The sequence below is a fragment of the Passer domesticus genome, chromosome 8 (assembly GCF_036417665.1).
Source record: "Passer domesticus isolate bPasDom1 chromosome 8, bPasDom1.hap1, whole genome shotgun sequence".
NCBI classification, from domain to species: Eukaryota; Metazoa; Chordata; class Aves; order Passeriformes; family Passeridae; genus Passer; species Passer domesticus.
In genome coordinates, this window is record NC_087481.1 from 42,375,170 (window position 1) to 42,390,865 (window position 15,696).

Below are 15,696 nucleotides of genomic sequence, written 5' to 3' on the forward strand. Positions count from 1 at the left end.
GAGATCCTGCCCACTAAGACCCAGTGTACTTAGTTTGAGATTGGTAGGTGGGCTCTGTGTCCAGCCATGTGGAAGCACTAAATTAATTCCTCAGGTCAGCAACTTGCTGTTATCTTCATGTCTTCTGCCTTTCGGGAATTGCTTTTCCACAATTAAAGCTAGATTCCTTGCTGGAAACCCTTGACCTTGTGTGCAGCAGACAGAACTAAACTGCATCTTATCAGTCAGCTGATGTACTAGGAAACCCTCTGTTCAGCTGTCCATGGCCTTGGAGGAGAAGTAGGGGTGCCCACAGCAAGATCTTTGACAAAATCTGCCCACACCCCAGGGGATGAGGGCCCTTGGAAACCACCCCCAGCTTCTCTCCATGCTCAGTGCCCGTGAGGCCACGCTGCAGCCTCATCAGTGCATGGCTGGCTCACAGCAGACACTTCATTTCACAGGCAGCCCCTGGGGACTGATGGCAGCTCCCTGCATTCCTGGGTATCACCTCCCACTGCCCTAGACAGCAGCATAGCTGCAGGAGGCAGCACAACTAGCCAAGTTCAGGTGAAACCAAGCCAGAAAACATTACGGCTGCTGTGTCGATTCACCCATGCACACATCACATATGCTCTAGCTCAGCAGGTAAGTCTGGCCCTCAGATTAAGACATGCTCCTGCCAGACTTGCCCACAGCACAGCAAGATCCTTGACAAAATCTGTCAAACCAAAATATTCCGGGTAAATTTAGTGAGATACAGTGTTTCTTAAAATGATACAACTTGCAAGGTGAATACTTTCAAGGATCTCTCATTTAGTGAAGAGGTTGGATTTCATTTTCAGGGTAGTGCCAGCTTCTGATCTGAGATGCCATACCACAGCCAGCTTTAGCAGATCCCATGGCACAGAACAAACTGGTTGTACCTTGTTTCACAGCTAAGTTTGTTTTACAGAAACTGAGAAAATAGATTGAGAGCCAGATGTATCAAAATAAAATTTATTCTTAAAATGGCTAGTTTACACATAACAGCAAAGGTTACATAAGGAAAAGTGCAATTAGTGGAGGAGGCTTATTTCACCTTAGTATTTAACATCTTGCTGCACTGCAAGTAGCTTCACACTCAGGCTATTATACTTCTTAGCCGTGGACAAAAACGTGATTTCTTTTTTGATATTAACACCATTTCCGTATAGCTAATAGGTGTGCCAGCATCCACACCTGCTGAGCATGTACTGGACAATTTCTCACACAAGTCTTGCATGAAACCCATATAACATTTAAAGTCTGACAGCTCAGACAGCTAAATTATAAGCATACAGATACAAAATATATATTAGTTTACTAAAGTCTAAAAACAAATAAACTTATAAAAATGAGGTAAACCAGAACGGTTCTCTATGTGCAAGCCTCCATTCAGTCTAGAAAAACCTAGTAACAACCCTGCTCTTTTAAAGAAATTAGCTCTCACAAAGTGCAGCTAATTCACTGTCTTCAATATGAAGGACCTTGCCTATGTTACTTGTGAGAAGTCATGGATAATGTTGCAATCAGGAGCAAGATACTCAAGCATCAGATGCTGTAAGACTAGATCAGGTGATGAGTGGAATCACCTAATGATACTACAGAGTAGGAAATTCACAAATCACTTTGTTTTGTTGCCTAACCCTATTTTTGTCATGTTAGGGTGGCTTTAAAATTTTTTCAAAGGCACATTTTTCTTTTAACATTGGAAGGCAACCATCTGTCTGGTAATTAAGTAGGATGGTGAAGTCAAGGTTACATTTGTTATCAAATGCAAGGCTTCACAAAGACAGTAAGGACAGAGACGACTTCTTAAAGCAGTGGTCACTTCTACTATTCACTTTGCATCATTTTCTTTAGTCTTCTTTTTATCCCACAGATCTTTCTCTGATATTTAGAAAAACAGCTTTGGAAAGAAGTAATCAGAACATTGCACATCTCCAAGTTATGTAGCACATTCTACCTCTTCCCCTTTTCCCACTTGTCCATTATCCTCTCCAAGTTTCTTAACGGGTATTGAAGCCACAGATCTTTGCCATGCACCCCTACCTGCCTTTGCTACAAGCATGTAGAAGGTCACAGCAAGCCTCCTGACAGCATCTACTGCTCTCCTGATAGGTGCAAAATGAGTTGTGACATTCTGTTTCCACCCCTGTGCACACACATACTCACACACAGTTACCACAGCTTGCTGAGACACCATTGCCTTCCATACTACTTTGCAAGTCTCTCTCCTAGTGGCCCAGGAGAGCTGACAGCAGGAAGAAAGCAGCATATATTTGAGATACAGGCAAGCTACTCCTATAGTATGTAGCATACACATGAGTCGCACCTTGGTTTTGCTTCCTTCCAAGGATAAAGTTTGGCTAAGAATTTCAGGAGCATAATATGGTTTAACAAGTCCCACAGTCTGATGAACTTGGATTTTTTCAGACAGGAAACAAAACCTGCCAGGTGGTTTCACCATGCAGTAAGTGAACCAGAAATCTAGCACTGTTCTGTTGCCAGAGGGAAGGATTCCTCCCCAGCAGTCTGATCACCAATATGGCAATGAACTTTCAATCTGACCCAAGCTCTGCCACTGGGGAAACAGGCCACCGGACAACCTTGGACTGCCCAGCTGATCAGGTTCTCTCTCTTGTCCTCTCCTTGAAGTCTGAAGATCTACATAGCCTTCCTTGGCAGATGATATCTGAACACCATTAGGCTTCCACTCCGCATGTACAATTTTGTAATTCTGACCCTCATTATTGTCCCAGAAGGTATGTTCTCCACTTTGGTAAGAAATGCAAAACTCTATCTTCTCCTCAGAGGAAATGGCAGGAGGAAAATCAATGGCAAATGAGAAGGTATCATTTTCAAAATCACTGTAAACATTGTTCATGTACACACACTCAACATCTTTGTAGGTCTTCCATGTATCAAAAGTAATACGAACCTGAACCTTTTTTTCAAAGCTGACGTTTTTTACTTTCACAGTGCCTGACAGGACCTTCTCTTGCAAGGTGCAGGTCTCCAGGCAGACCAGGCTCCTCTGCAGACGGTTCCTGAAGTCCAGGTAGTCAGCTGAGGGCTGAGGGAAACCCAGAATCAAGTTTTTCTCCTCATGGAGTTTTAAGTCAGATGTTATGTCCTCAATGCCTAAGAGGTCAAACTGCAGATCCCACACAGGGGGCTCCTGGAACTCGGAGAAGGTGTGGATCACTGTCAGGGACAGCCCCTTGGAGTCTGCAAACACAACGCGCTTCTTGGCTCGGGCTGGCGAGTGGTTCCAGTCGCTCTTCTGGTCTTCAGAGTCACATTTCACGTGAAGGCACGGTCTGAGAGGTTTGAGTCTGTTCACAAAGCTGTTCCTTTGGCAGTCCTCGAGGGGGCTGAGAAAGCTCTTCAGTGGTGGAGAATGGGCTATGCAAATTCGCATGGCCATATCCACAGGCATGCTGGAGCTGGGCAAGGGTCTCGGGTCCAAGATCTGGATCATTCTGAACGGAGAAGAAACACAGGATGTCATCATTTATTACATCAGATAAGAAGCTTCTCAAGAATGCATGTTTTGTTCATCATTCTCTTAATTATGCATGGCCTCATCTCTGCACAGTTTTAAACAATGCAGCCTAAATCAAAATTTACTGTTCTACCTAAGGAACCAGGGTGAAACTAGTCAGTCATTTCTTGCCATTCAAATCTACTCTCCTTTCTTATCCAAACCTCTGAAAAACAGATTTTAGTGAAAGCTAATTGAACACATTTTCTTGAAAATAAGAAAAGAACATTCTACTAGCAAGTAAAACAGATCCAGTTAAAGTAGAAGTGCTCATCCATTTGAACTTCCCTCTTAGAGGCCCTGAGTGAGGTCTTAAAATTCCAATAAGCTGGATTAGCTGCTTCATCTTTGAGCACAGACAGCACTATATTAAGCAAGTTGCCTATCCCATCAGAGCATCAGATGGGATTCTGTATCAGATGGGATTCTACATATCTTTATGCAGAACCATCATTCTGTGGATCTGAACAACTGTCAGTTGATCTTTTTAGGAACTTGTTTCGTTGAATACAAATACTAAAGCACCTTCAGAAATATTTTTATAAGCTGTGAACCCAGGTCTAAGTAATAGGGCTCTTTGCAGTGTTAATGTTAACTGCTGAGTGAAGCAGGGGAAAAAAGTGGGAGAAGGACATACTATTTTTCCGCCTGATTAGGCTTCAAGAATTGACTTTTAAACAACTTTTGATAATCCCTAAAGACTATGCTAAAAGTCTACTGCAAGGATTCAATAAGAATGCTAAAGATTTTTCTGTAGAGAGTTACTCATAACCCTCCCTCTCAGATGATGGATATCAAAATTACTGTGCAAGACCACGGCCCATGCAATACCAGATAGCTTGAATATTTCTAAAAAGGGGCTTCAACTGTAGCACATCCCTGCTGAGATGGATGCAGTCCTTGCAGGAAACGCATAGTTTTGTTGAGTCACGGAAAGGCATTTACTTTGTCACTTAAATAAATGGCTTTCTGCTTCCCAGAGTTCTCACTGGTATTCCAGAGCCCTGCCAAAACTAAAGCAGAAGCTGCGCTGGCCCGTTCTTGCTTTTTTTTATTGCGGAGTATTTACCATAATAAGCAGTAGGAGGATAGTACCTGAATCAAATTAATCAACTTTTGCTTTGCTTTATTAGGAAGAGAACTAAAGCGTCAGAAATACTCTCTCTGCAACTTTGGCGACCCGAGCTTTTGCAGTGTCAGGTAAAAAAAAAAAAAAAAAAAAAGCCCACGCAACACCGAAATAGCAACAAGCGCCAAGCATGCAAAGCCCCCGGCACCGCCGGAGCAGCCGCGGGCTGCCGGAGGGGCGGCGGGGGCAGCGCCCGGCGGGACCCGCGGAGCGCAGCGAGCCCCGGGCGCCGCTGGCACGGCCGGGCGGGCAGCGGGGCCCGGGCGGGCAGCGGGGCCCGGCGGCGCTTACCTGCTGCGGTGCGGTGCAGTGCAGTGCTGGGGCCGCTCCCGGGCCGCGCCGCCGCCTTTATGGGGCCGGGCCGCGGCCCGCGGCCAAGGGGCGGCCCCGGCGGCGCCGTGAGGGGGGCGCGGCCGCCGCTGCCGGCCGGGGCTGCCGCGTGCCCGGGGGCTGCCGGCCGCGCACAGCCCCGGTGCCCCGGCCCTGGCCGTGCCCGGAGCTGCCCCCGCTCCCTCGTGCTCCGGGAAGGGCGGCAGCAGCTGCGGGCTCGCTGCAGCACGCGGCTGTGCCGGGGGGCGGACGGGGATCCTCGGGACAGGGCACGCGTGCCCGGCTGGGGCGGCTTCGGGGCGCTGCTAAAGGACCTTGCCCAGGGGAACGAAAGTTAAATTATAGACTTCCCTGCTTCCTTGGAAAGGAGATGGGACACTAAGTTGTAAGGTGATTTTCCCAGGGCCAGAAATCCATCATCCTGGAATATAGCTGCCTTTGTCCTCAGTGAAAAAGTATTTTTGAACTTTTAATGTGATTGGTGCCGATAGCTTTTCAGCTCGCACACCAGGTGATCTGTGCGCTGTCTGAGGATGACAGGCCCTGCTAGAGGTCCCACATTTATCTATTGCCTTTTTCCAGAGGAAAGGGACAAAAACTGATGGAAGGCAGCCCCTGCGGCATTATCCGGTGTCACCGCTGGTGTCCTGCCTCCCAGAGGCCCCGTGGCAGACAAGCCCTTGCAGAGGCTGTGGACAGCCGACAAGCAGCATGCTGTCTGCTGCAGGCTGAGTAATTCTGCTAGAGAAGGTTCATCTCTTCAGAGATGGAGGTTCTGCTCTTCAGAGACCATGTCCTTGTTGCTTTCTCCCTGGGTGTTCTGTGGATCAACAGGTCCACTGCCACCTTCCTGTGCAGTTGCAGTCAACCTACAAGATGTGATAGGGAGTCTATGAAGTGTGACCTTCTGAGTGCACAGCTTTTACCAGTAGATGAGACCACATACAGATGAACAGCAGGGAGTCCTATGTTCTACATGAAGCAAAGGGGGCTTACAGTGATAAACCAACAGTAAAGGATTTTTCTGTTCTTGATTTGTGAGCAAAAGCTCTACTGCTTATGTGTAAGAATTTATTAGAAGATAGGGTGTGAGGATACCAGATGATGACAAGGACACTTCCATCTTGGATGCAAGCTCCATATAAGCAGAGGGAGCAAACAGGAAAGGCTAGAGGCTTCTGCTGACAGATGCATGGCACATGGATCACTATCTGCCTCTGTACAAATAATGAGAGTATTCATAAGACAGTAACACTTCAGTTTCTTAGTTCTGCCCCTTGGTGACTGAAGTTCCTGCCTTTTGTGACAGTATATGACGTTAAGTGTCACCCAGATGAAGCCTGAAGCAGTAACTGGCAATGCCGACAAGGCTTTGGAAGATCCTGCTCTGTTCCCTGGAGCCAGTTACTCAGGACAACCTTCCCTGGTCCTCCATTTCTCAAGTTGCATCCCTGTCACTCACATTGCTCTTCTTCTCCTTTCCCTTCTTTTATTTTTTTGTGACTGCTGGCTCCCTATCAAAGGCAGATGATATTTTCTCATTGTTTGTCTACAGAAAGCGAGAGAAAACAGCATCGGTGTGTTGGAAGCCTTGCTAGTAGCCTTGCTAGTAGCCTTACTGGTCACAAGTTTATCTTTGTTTTGGAGGAGCTACAAAGACTTTCAGCCCCAGCCAATAAACTTGCAATAAACCAGGCCAAACATCCCCATGCATATAAGGGAGGACTGGACACATGGCTGGCACTTACCAAATCTCTTAAATTTACCCATTAGAAAAAATGAGTAAATAACTCTGGAGTTTGTTTGCCTGTGCTACTTGAATCTTTGTCCATGGATCTTCCCCCACACACGGCTTAGCTGGGCTGCTGTGTTATCAGGGATCACGTGCAGCAGCTGGGGCTGCTCTATCACGCTATCTGCAGACACTGAGTAAGACCTGCTTGAATCCTGTAAAAAAGGAGTTGCCTCAAGGCTTTCCTACACATATTTCTGTTGCTATGTGGTAGCTCATTGCACTGTTGGTGCCATAAAATATTTTGCTCTTACTGTGTAAAATACCTGTTTTGCCCAACTTGGCAAACATCTTGAAAGATTGTGTAAAGTGATATGTTTAGCAAAAAGCCAGTAGTGAGATCCAGAGCAGATCATTGCCCAAGTCAGTAAATACAGACTGGATGCAGTAACTTTGTGACTAATTGGTAATCTGGAGCACATTCATGGCCATGGACTGGTGTCCCAGTTCCTGGTTGCCAATACAAGCAGAGAGCATTGTGCAGAGCCAGGGTAACTCTTTCCTCACCCAGGGAGGCGTCCCTGCATTGAGGCAAACTGACAGGGTTATTTGAGTTAGCACACCAGTTTGTCCTGTCAGTGATGGTTCCCTAGCTCTGCTTTTTATAGAGGACTCAGGTTTCCAGATACTTTGGTGTGGCATCTTAAAATGTAGATCTGTCTGTCTGTCTTACCTTTCAAATAGTGCTGCTAAAATGGGAGCACCAGAGGAAAAAAAACTACTGTCTTACTGTGCATTTGACAGCACTTTGTGGCATATCAGCTTTTCTGACATTTGTAGGAGCATAATGGCAGAAATCTGTAACTGGAAAAAGCACAGCTGCTTATAAAATCAAGCTCCATCATAGGGGGTTGTACTTCCAACCACTTTTGTAAGAAGGAAACCCAAACTGATCACCCAGACTAGTTCTCTGTCTTTTCCTGAAAAAGTGGCACATTAGATCTAATAAGTTAATTGCAACACACTAGCTATAGAAAACACAGTTTTATTATAGATACCATAGCTTCACTAAACCTTAAATGTACGTTTTTACAACAGTTTGCAGCCTAGGTGGTCCAGATGCAATGGAAGGCACCGGCTTGCTTTCAAGGAGTTCATTGAGGTTGCTCAAGGACAAACTGGCAATTGGACTCATGCTGTTCTGTTCAAAGACAAATACATGGTATTAGCTCCACAGTGAATGCTTTTATATGCAGATGGTCCTCTAGGTCTTGCCATTCTTCACCTCACCTGAACTACCCACGACCTTTCAATCAGCAGTTCTGGGAACAGATAATGAGTGATTGTGCCTTCTGTCAGCTATCACACCGCGCAATGGGCTGCTCTGGTCATCTCTTTGCTGGCTCTTGTCATTTTATAAGAATGAAAGAACTGCTTTTTTTCAGCCTCTGTTCTGAGACTGAGTAATTAAGCAAGGATTTTGTGTTTACTCTGATTTTATTACTTTCAGGTCGCTCTGCTTCTTTGCTATCCTCCCCCACAACTTCAGGAGGGAAGAAAGGAAATACATTGTAGTGGAGGATATAGAAATATTAGAGAAGCTATTAGCATTTAATTAAAGCCTTTTGAAGCAAAGATGGGCAAATATTTCCTCAGAGGAAAGTAAAGTTATGACCACATTTATAGGTAAAAAAGTCCAGAGAGAAAAACATATGTCCATTTCACTTGCATAGTAATGCATCTCTTGAGAAATCCTTTGTTTGCAAGGGAGAGCAATGCTAGCTTAATGCAGTTACAGTATCCAATTGAGCAGGGAAGCTTTTGATTTGGTTTTGGGCTTGAAACTAAAACCAATTGCTAGGCCAGTGGCACTGTAATGGTGTAATTAGAAAACAGAGTATGTCCACCTTATTTTGGCTGGCACATTCCTGCAGTATCACACAACACCTGTGAAAGAGACAGAGCTTTAATAACTTTAAAGAACACCTGTGATAATAGCCAGGGACAATTCTGTCACACAAGGTTGATAGCAGCCTTTTTTTTCCTTGTCTTGAGCTTTTCTGTTCAATATTTGTTCTCTGCTACTAAGGCTAATATTTGTAAATGTGTATTATCTGTGAAGTTGGGTTGCTGTTTTCTATGAATGTGACTGTGAGGCAAATAGTGATTTTTCAGATACATAGAAAGTCAGTTGAGCCTGTAAGCATTTGAAAATTTAGAATTCCTTTTAATGGTTTATCTGATGAAATACAGTAAGCAGTCTTAATAGAGGGATATATTCTTTATTTGCTTCTCAGAAGCCTTTGGTGAACTTTGAAAATTACTAATGGTTGCAAATATATACTAAGGAAACTAGTCCTGGAAACTCTGTTATTGTTTTAGGAATTTCTTCAGCACTGGTACAGTCCATACAAGGAAGAAATAAATTTTATTTTCTTTTTTAGAATTTTTATTAGCCCATTTCTCATGGTTGGTGGAGGGGTGGTTTCAACCAGATCCAACATGCTACAGCTGTTGGGAAGGCCTCACTGAAATACCTGTAAATTGTCATCACTTGTTAATAGGCAAATCAGAGAAAGTCTGGGGAAAAATATTGCACTGCCGTGACTGCAGTAGTGCCACAACCATCCCCTAGAAAGGAGGGCAAGCAACATGCAGCCAAATGCACATGCAAATATAGATGGGGTTTATGTTTCCTTACAGCAACAGGACATGAGTCTAATTATTAATATAATAATATTAATTATTTGGGAATTCATAGGGGTTCTAGGTCTCATTCTATTTCAGTCAATAGTGCAAGTTCTTGCTACTCTTGGAACTTTCTAAGGTTAAATTCAAAGACATTTAAATTCCTTGAAACTGAAAGCCTTGGACTGAATTAGAAGCTAGAAATTGATTTTAAATGTCTAATCTTGTTGAAGCTGATTAATGATAAACTAGTCAATTGTAGATGAGGCATCACTTTGAAAATGTATAGTGGCAAAATTCCTTAAACTGATTTTATGCAAAATGCAGTCTTTTAGAAGTCTTTGCTAGTAGTAAGATGAAATAAAGACAATGCCACATTATTTATAGATTGCTGCAGTGTAGAGAGAAAAAGGAAAGAAAACCGAAAGGAGGAAGAGCATAAATGTAGGTATTCATTCTTGGAATAACCTGAACTTTCCATGAGGTGTTTTACAAGAGTGCAGAAAACAAAGCACATACAAATCTTTTATACATGAGTATAAATCTGACTTATAAATACAGATCAGATTCATTCTTGAGAATGCAAAGGCTCTCCTAGATGTTTGAAATAAATGCAGTATTTCAATATTACAACATTCTTTTTCTCCAGTTTTTGTGGGTTTTTTTTTTTAACCACACATCTGAGACGGTTGAACTTTGATAATCTGTGGCCGAATATTTTATAAATATAAATCATGTTGTTGTGTATGGATAATCAGTGTTTATTCTCTCTTTTTTTTTCTCCTAGGCTCAGGTGAAGGAATTACTTCTGCTGATGAATAGTCTTTTCCAAAGAAAACAGTAAGTGAAATGCTGCTTTGTGCAATTTGGTTTATGCTTAATGTTGTGTGAAGAAGCAAATGTTGGTTCAGCAGACACTTCCTTCAGCTATGTGGGCAGTATTCTTCTTCTTTGCAATCTCTCAAGGAAAAATGTGATTTTTAATGCACATGTGCACAATTCCCTACAGACTTGCAGGAGCCATGTGATTATTCAATATGATTACCATTCCCATAAAATTTATGTTGAATAAAACCTTCATCCTGAATAAGCATTGCTATATCTGACATTGCCCAACTAAGAGCTGCAAGATGTTCACACAGAGTGTTTAGAAGCCCTTGAAGGGTCTGAGTAACACTCATTCTCTTGTTCTGCCACCCAAGAGACATGATCCATTTCTCTATTTTAGGTTCTCTTACAAGGTCCTTTTTGTCTTATGTATCACAAGGGAAGAATGGGGCTTGGAAATCAGTACAGTGAAATTCTGTGCCAAGTTTTTCTTGGATTTTCTGTGTGGGGAAAAAACTCCCCTATGGCATACTAAGAGATGAATGAATGAATCTTTTCTCTTCCAAATTTAGTTTAATTTCTAACCACTTCAGACAAAAAATTTGAGTTTCCCTGGATCTGACCTAGTTATGCCTCTTTGGGTGCAGCATACATATGTATATGAATGTATATTTCCCCAGTTTCACAGGGGTCAAATTTCATGCAGACATTCACTTGATTTTTAGATTTGCTGGAAAGAATGAAGCTCTTCAATCCAAGTGCTGTAATATCATCAGTCCTCTTTCATCCTGCAGTGGAAGGGGAACTAGGTATGGTCCTGACTGTAGAAAGATTGTGGCCTAAATAATATATTTGCAATAAATTGGTTTCTTTGGGTTATTCTTAGATGCTGCTTCGCAGAACACAGATGGTTTACTGTCAAAATGTGCTGCTTCATATATGCAATAATGCTTACAGTAAGTTTTGCAAGACTTAAAATGGTTTTAACCAGTGAGAATGATCTTGCATGCTTCTCTGGAGAATTGCAGTCACAGAATAGCAGAGGTTGCAAGAGGCCTTTTGAGGTCATATAATCCAGTCTCCTCCAAGCAGGAATAGCTTCAAAGTTAGATCTGGCTGCTCAGGTTGCTCATCCAGCTGAGCTTTTAACAACTTCAAGGACGCAGCCTCTCTAGACAACCTGTGCCAGTGCTAACGACTCTATTAATATTTTCTATTTATCTGTCTGGAATTCATTTTCTGCAACGTGTGACTGCTCCCTCTTTTCCTTTTGCTGTAGTTCTCAAGGCTGGCTCCATCTTCTCTTGATTTTCTCTCAGTACTGGGAGGCTGCAGTCTGACCCACTCTAACTTAGCTTTTCTTTTGCAAGTCAAGTAAAGTCAGCTCCTTCAGTCTCACCTTCTGCAGCACATTCAGGCCACTAACTATGCTGGTGACCTTCCACTGCTCTTAATGCAAACTTAACCCCCCACATCCTTCCTGGCTAGCTCTTTTTATCCACTTTGGCACCAGGATGGACTCATGCCCTAACTTCATCAACCCCTCACTCTGCTGCAAAGACATGGATCTCCCCTTGGTGACAATGACATGTATTTATTTCCTAGTCATAATGTACACTTTAAGGGTGTGAGGATTGAGGGCTTTCATCTGAAGAGAAATCACTGAGTGTGTTGGGGGGGGAAGGAATTCTGTTTTTATTCCTAGACTAGGTGAAAGCAAAAAGCTTCTCTTAACCCAGAGGTAGTTAGAAATTATTATTTTTAACATACTTATGATATTTAAAGGAATAAATATACAACAGAATCCTTCTTGGAAGCATAATATGTAAAAAACAAAACTCAACAAAGCTAACCTTTCTCTTTGCCTTCAGCAAAGATTTCTATCAAGGATCCCGTCACAGAGAATGAGATGGGACACAAAATATCACATGGCAGTGGTGGCATGGCATCATGTCCTTCTCCTAGGTTAGGGAAAACACATCCTGAAATACTTGATCCTTTTTTATACACCCATATATTTCTCTGCAGCATATTTATGCATGGAAAGATGCATTGCTCTAACAGGAGAGGCTCAGAGGGATGGAGTCCAGCCAAGGCAGTTTTCAGCCTATTCATAGGACAGGAGCTGGCTGTCACCAGGCCAGGGCCTGGCCATATCAACTGGCTGCTATGGGAGAGGAAGTTGTGGTTCTGTCCTTTGGGAGCAAGTGAGGGAATGGAGGTAAGTATTTACACAATAAATCTTTTTCCATCCCATTTAAATTACTAACTTTTTTAATTTCTCTGTACCCCAAGAGAAAGAGAAGTTGCTCTCTTGGTAGCTTTTTTTCTCAGGGCAGTAATAAAGACAGTGAGCATGAAAGAAAATAAACTCTAGTTCTATATAAAAAGGTAGCACAGAAATTATGCATTGATTTTATTACTGCCATCATATAATATACATTTGGCTTCTCAAGATAATAGCATATTCATAATTTATGCAGTCTGAATATCCCACAAAGAAGGTATTTAAGGAGAAACTTCTCTACTAGTCATAGCACAACAATGTTGAAAGCAGGATGGGGTGTTGGTCAATGGAATGTCTCTGTTTTAGAAATTACACCCTTTTATCTGGGCTGCTAGTTTCAAAATCAGGTTATGCATGCCCTGCAGGTATAATACCAGAAAATGAAATAGTATACCTGGCCCTTTTATGTAACACAATGTAAGTACAGATAGAGGAAGAGAAGTGATGATTCATTATCTGTTCATCCAAATACCAAGAATGCTGATTCACATACTACATCCTAAAGCTTCACAAGTCTAAACACATTCTTGACTATTGTCAAATCATCTTTCTGGATGCTGTGCAAAGGAGATGGGCTGTGCTTTCCGTCACTGATCTTGTTCTAAATCAAAAGGTCTAGATCAGCCTTACAGTCAGTAGAATTTAATGTTTCTTCTAGTATATCCCACTTCTACCGCCCCTTGTTATAAGTTTTGCAAGTGATATAGTACTTGTTTTCTCCTCTGTGTTTTCAAACAGCATATGGAACTTTAAAAATACATAATATAGTTGATAGCACACTATGGCTTTTTATTCCAGGCTTATGCTTGTGCCCTGTTTTTATGATAGCCATATACAAAAAGAAAGGTAAATTAATCCTTCTTTCAGGGAAAAGTAATTCTGTCCAAGACAGGGGGCTTCCTGGACTCTGAAATTTATGGTTTTTACTTTTACATCACTTTGCTGAAGCTAGCAAAATCTTCTTTCTACCATTTTTTCAAAAGAAGACATTCATCTCAATTTCATTTAAACTGTATAAACTATTAGATTTGGATGCAAAGTTGATAAAAAACAGCTGTTCCTAATGAAACTGCATGAGACCTACTCCAGTGTAAGCACATCAGACTGGTGTGAAGTATGAATAACATCTCCCATGTAAGTATAAAAAGTCCCTGCCCTGATTCTCTGGCTGACATTTCTAATGACACCTTCTCAGCTAAGTCAACAGAGGTACAGTCTCTTGCTTTTGGGGGTATTTGAGGTTCTCAGAACCATTTCCTTTCTTTATCCATATGAATTTGAAAGAGTAATTATACTCCTGAAGATCTTTCCCTGAGCAATGTTACCACGCACAGTGTGCAACCCTTACAGTGCAACTAATAACAAGGGTGGGAACCCCCACTTGAAACTCCCACCAGGCTTTTCTTCATGGGGCAAGATAATGCTTAGAAACGCATTCAGTGGGGTGTGTTCTGAGTTTAGGGACAATTACACTTTCACTGTGCATCATTCCCACAGCCACAGTCGTTTGCAGAAATTTAACAGAGCATGGGGTTCCTTTGAATCTGTGGGTTTCTGTACTTCAGTACCACCAGTACACTATAAACAGATCTAATGGCAAAAAACAACTCTAATCTGTTGTAATGCTGCAAAGAAATACCATAAAAAACTTAGTTTCATGAAGTGTTGCCCAACATTTATTTCATCTGTCTACATTGTCTGTGTATGGAAGAAAGAGTGGTTCAGCAGACCAGCTGAGCAAACCTTTCCCTGCAGATTCATATTGGTGTAAGTTTAACAGTGGAATGATGTTTCCATGCCTTATCAAAAGAGTTAGATAGTCAAAGATCTGAATTACAGCAAGACTTTATAGCAGGAAGGAAACATGACTTACAAATAAACCAGACACTCCAACAACCTGCAGCCAAAGTACCATAGAACTCTTTGAGCTGCTGCTATGTCACACAGTATTTTAACTACTACCAAAATGTATTGTGACTCCATTGTTGATATACAGTATCAAATCTAAATCCAGTGTTCTTCCTTTCTAAGTCTTTTGAGTAGATGAGCTCAATTACCCACTGAGATTTTACTCCTGCAGATAATTGACTATTCAACCACCTTAAATTTGCCTTTGGTAGCCAGGCTCAGGGGGCTGATGATAGGATGGCTGATGCAAAAAGTGCATGCATGGATTTAGAGTGGGTGAGAGAGACAAAAGCATACATCCTGAGAAAATGCTTAGTTTGCTTGCTCTTTTTTAATCTGAAAAACAGGGCACTGATTTCCTGCCAGGGGACACATTTGAATAGGAATATCTGGAATTGCCTACTGATTTGGTTTAACTTGGAGTAGGCGGCAGAGAGCAGGAGGAAATCATGATGGGAAAAAAAAGGATGTCAGCCGAGGAAAAAATTTGGCTAGAGGCCCTGTATCTAGAGGCTTTCTTCTGTCTCTAAGCAGATGCTATGACAGAGGCCTATTTTTATGGGGTCATGCATTTTCTTCAAAGAGGACCCAGAAGGGAGCACTGCCAGTTCATGTCAGTCATTTTCTTCCATCACAAATGTCATAATTTAAATGTAATATGTGTCAAGAAAGACCCAAGCAAAAATAATTTAGATACATTGTCTAAATATGAAGGGAAATTTTAAGCCTTCATAAATTCTGTATTTACACTACAGGTAAGGGTTTTATAGGCACATTTGAGTTTATCTGAACATCATTACTCTGACAGAAATTTAGTCTTGGATGTTACTTAAAAGAAAAAATCTTTTAGTGTCTTTGAGCAGTGCTAAGCACAAGGTCTCTAATTCAGAGGAGATTATGGCCACTGCCTTCCCTTTGCTCTGTTTCCTTCACCTTGTGCCTCAAGTGATGCAGCACAAGATTTAGGAAAAGGTGACAGCTAAAATGACACGTGACATTTTAAGAAGCATGTTTTCCTGACATCCAGTTTCTCCTCCTACCTAATTTTTTTTTTTTTTTTTTTTTTTTGGCCCTGCAGTTAGAGGAGCTGTGCTAGTCACGAGTGTCTAACAGCTCTGTGTGCCAGTCTTGGGGCTGGGCTCACATATCTGCACAACAAATTCTCCACAGTGGAAAATTCATCCTTGGACTGGGGCAAAGCAGGTTACTGGAGGGATTAGAACAGGGACTCCGTGTGTCATTCTTGC

At 42.3% G+C, this 15,696-nt stretch overlaps 2 protein-coding genes across 2 annotated transcripts in view; one reads left to right on the top strand and one right to left on the bottom strand.

The window, feature by feature from the left end:
• HECTD2 (HECT domain E3 ubiquitin protein ligase 2) overlaps positions 1-11,139 on the top strand; it is a 79,486-nt gene extending 68,347 nt beyond the window's left edge. The window contains exons 33-35 of the mRNA XM_064430836.1: positions 4,681-4,747; positions 10,214-10,266; positions 10,980-11,139. The gene's annotated coding sequence lies outside the window, so the exon portion shown is untranslated. The remainder of the gene's footprint in view (positions 1-4,680; positions 4,748-10,213; positions 10,267-10,979) is intronic.
• On the bottom strand, positions 965-5,099 carry PPP1R3C (protein phosphatase 1 regulatory subunit 3C). The gene is made up of 2 exons (XM_064430838.1): positions 4,968-5,099; positions 965-3,485 (listed from the first exon to the last, which is right to left on the bottom strand). The coding sequence occupies exon 2, from the start codon at positions 3,482-3,484 to the stop codon at positions 2,540-2,542; it is 945 nt and encodes a 314-aa protein (XP_064286908.1). The 5' UTR covers position 3,485; positions 4,968-5,099; the 3' UTR covers positions 965-2,539.
• Positions 11,140-15,696: the final 4,557 nt, after the last annotated feature.

Bases quoted from the DNA above. Each gene is read 5' to 3' on its own strand.
- PPP1R3C (XM_064430838.1), bottom strand. From the start codon at position 3,484: ATGATCCAGATCTTGGACCCGAGACCCTTGCCCAGCTCCAGCATGCCT.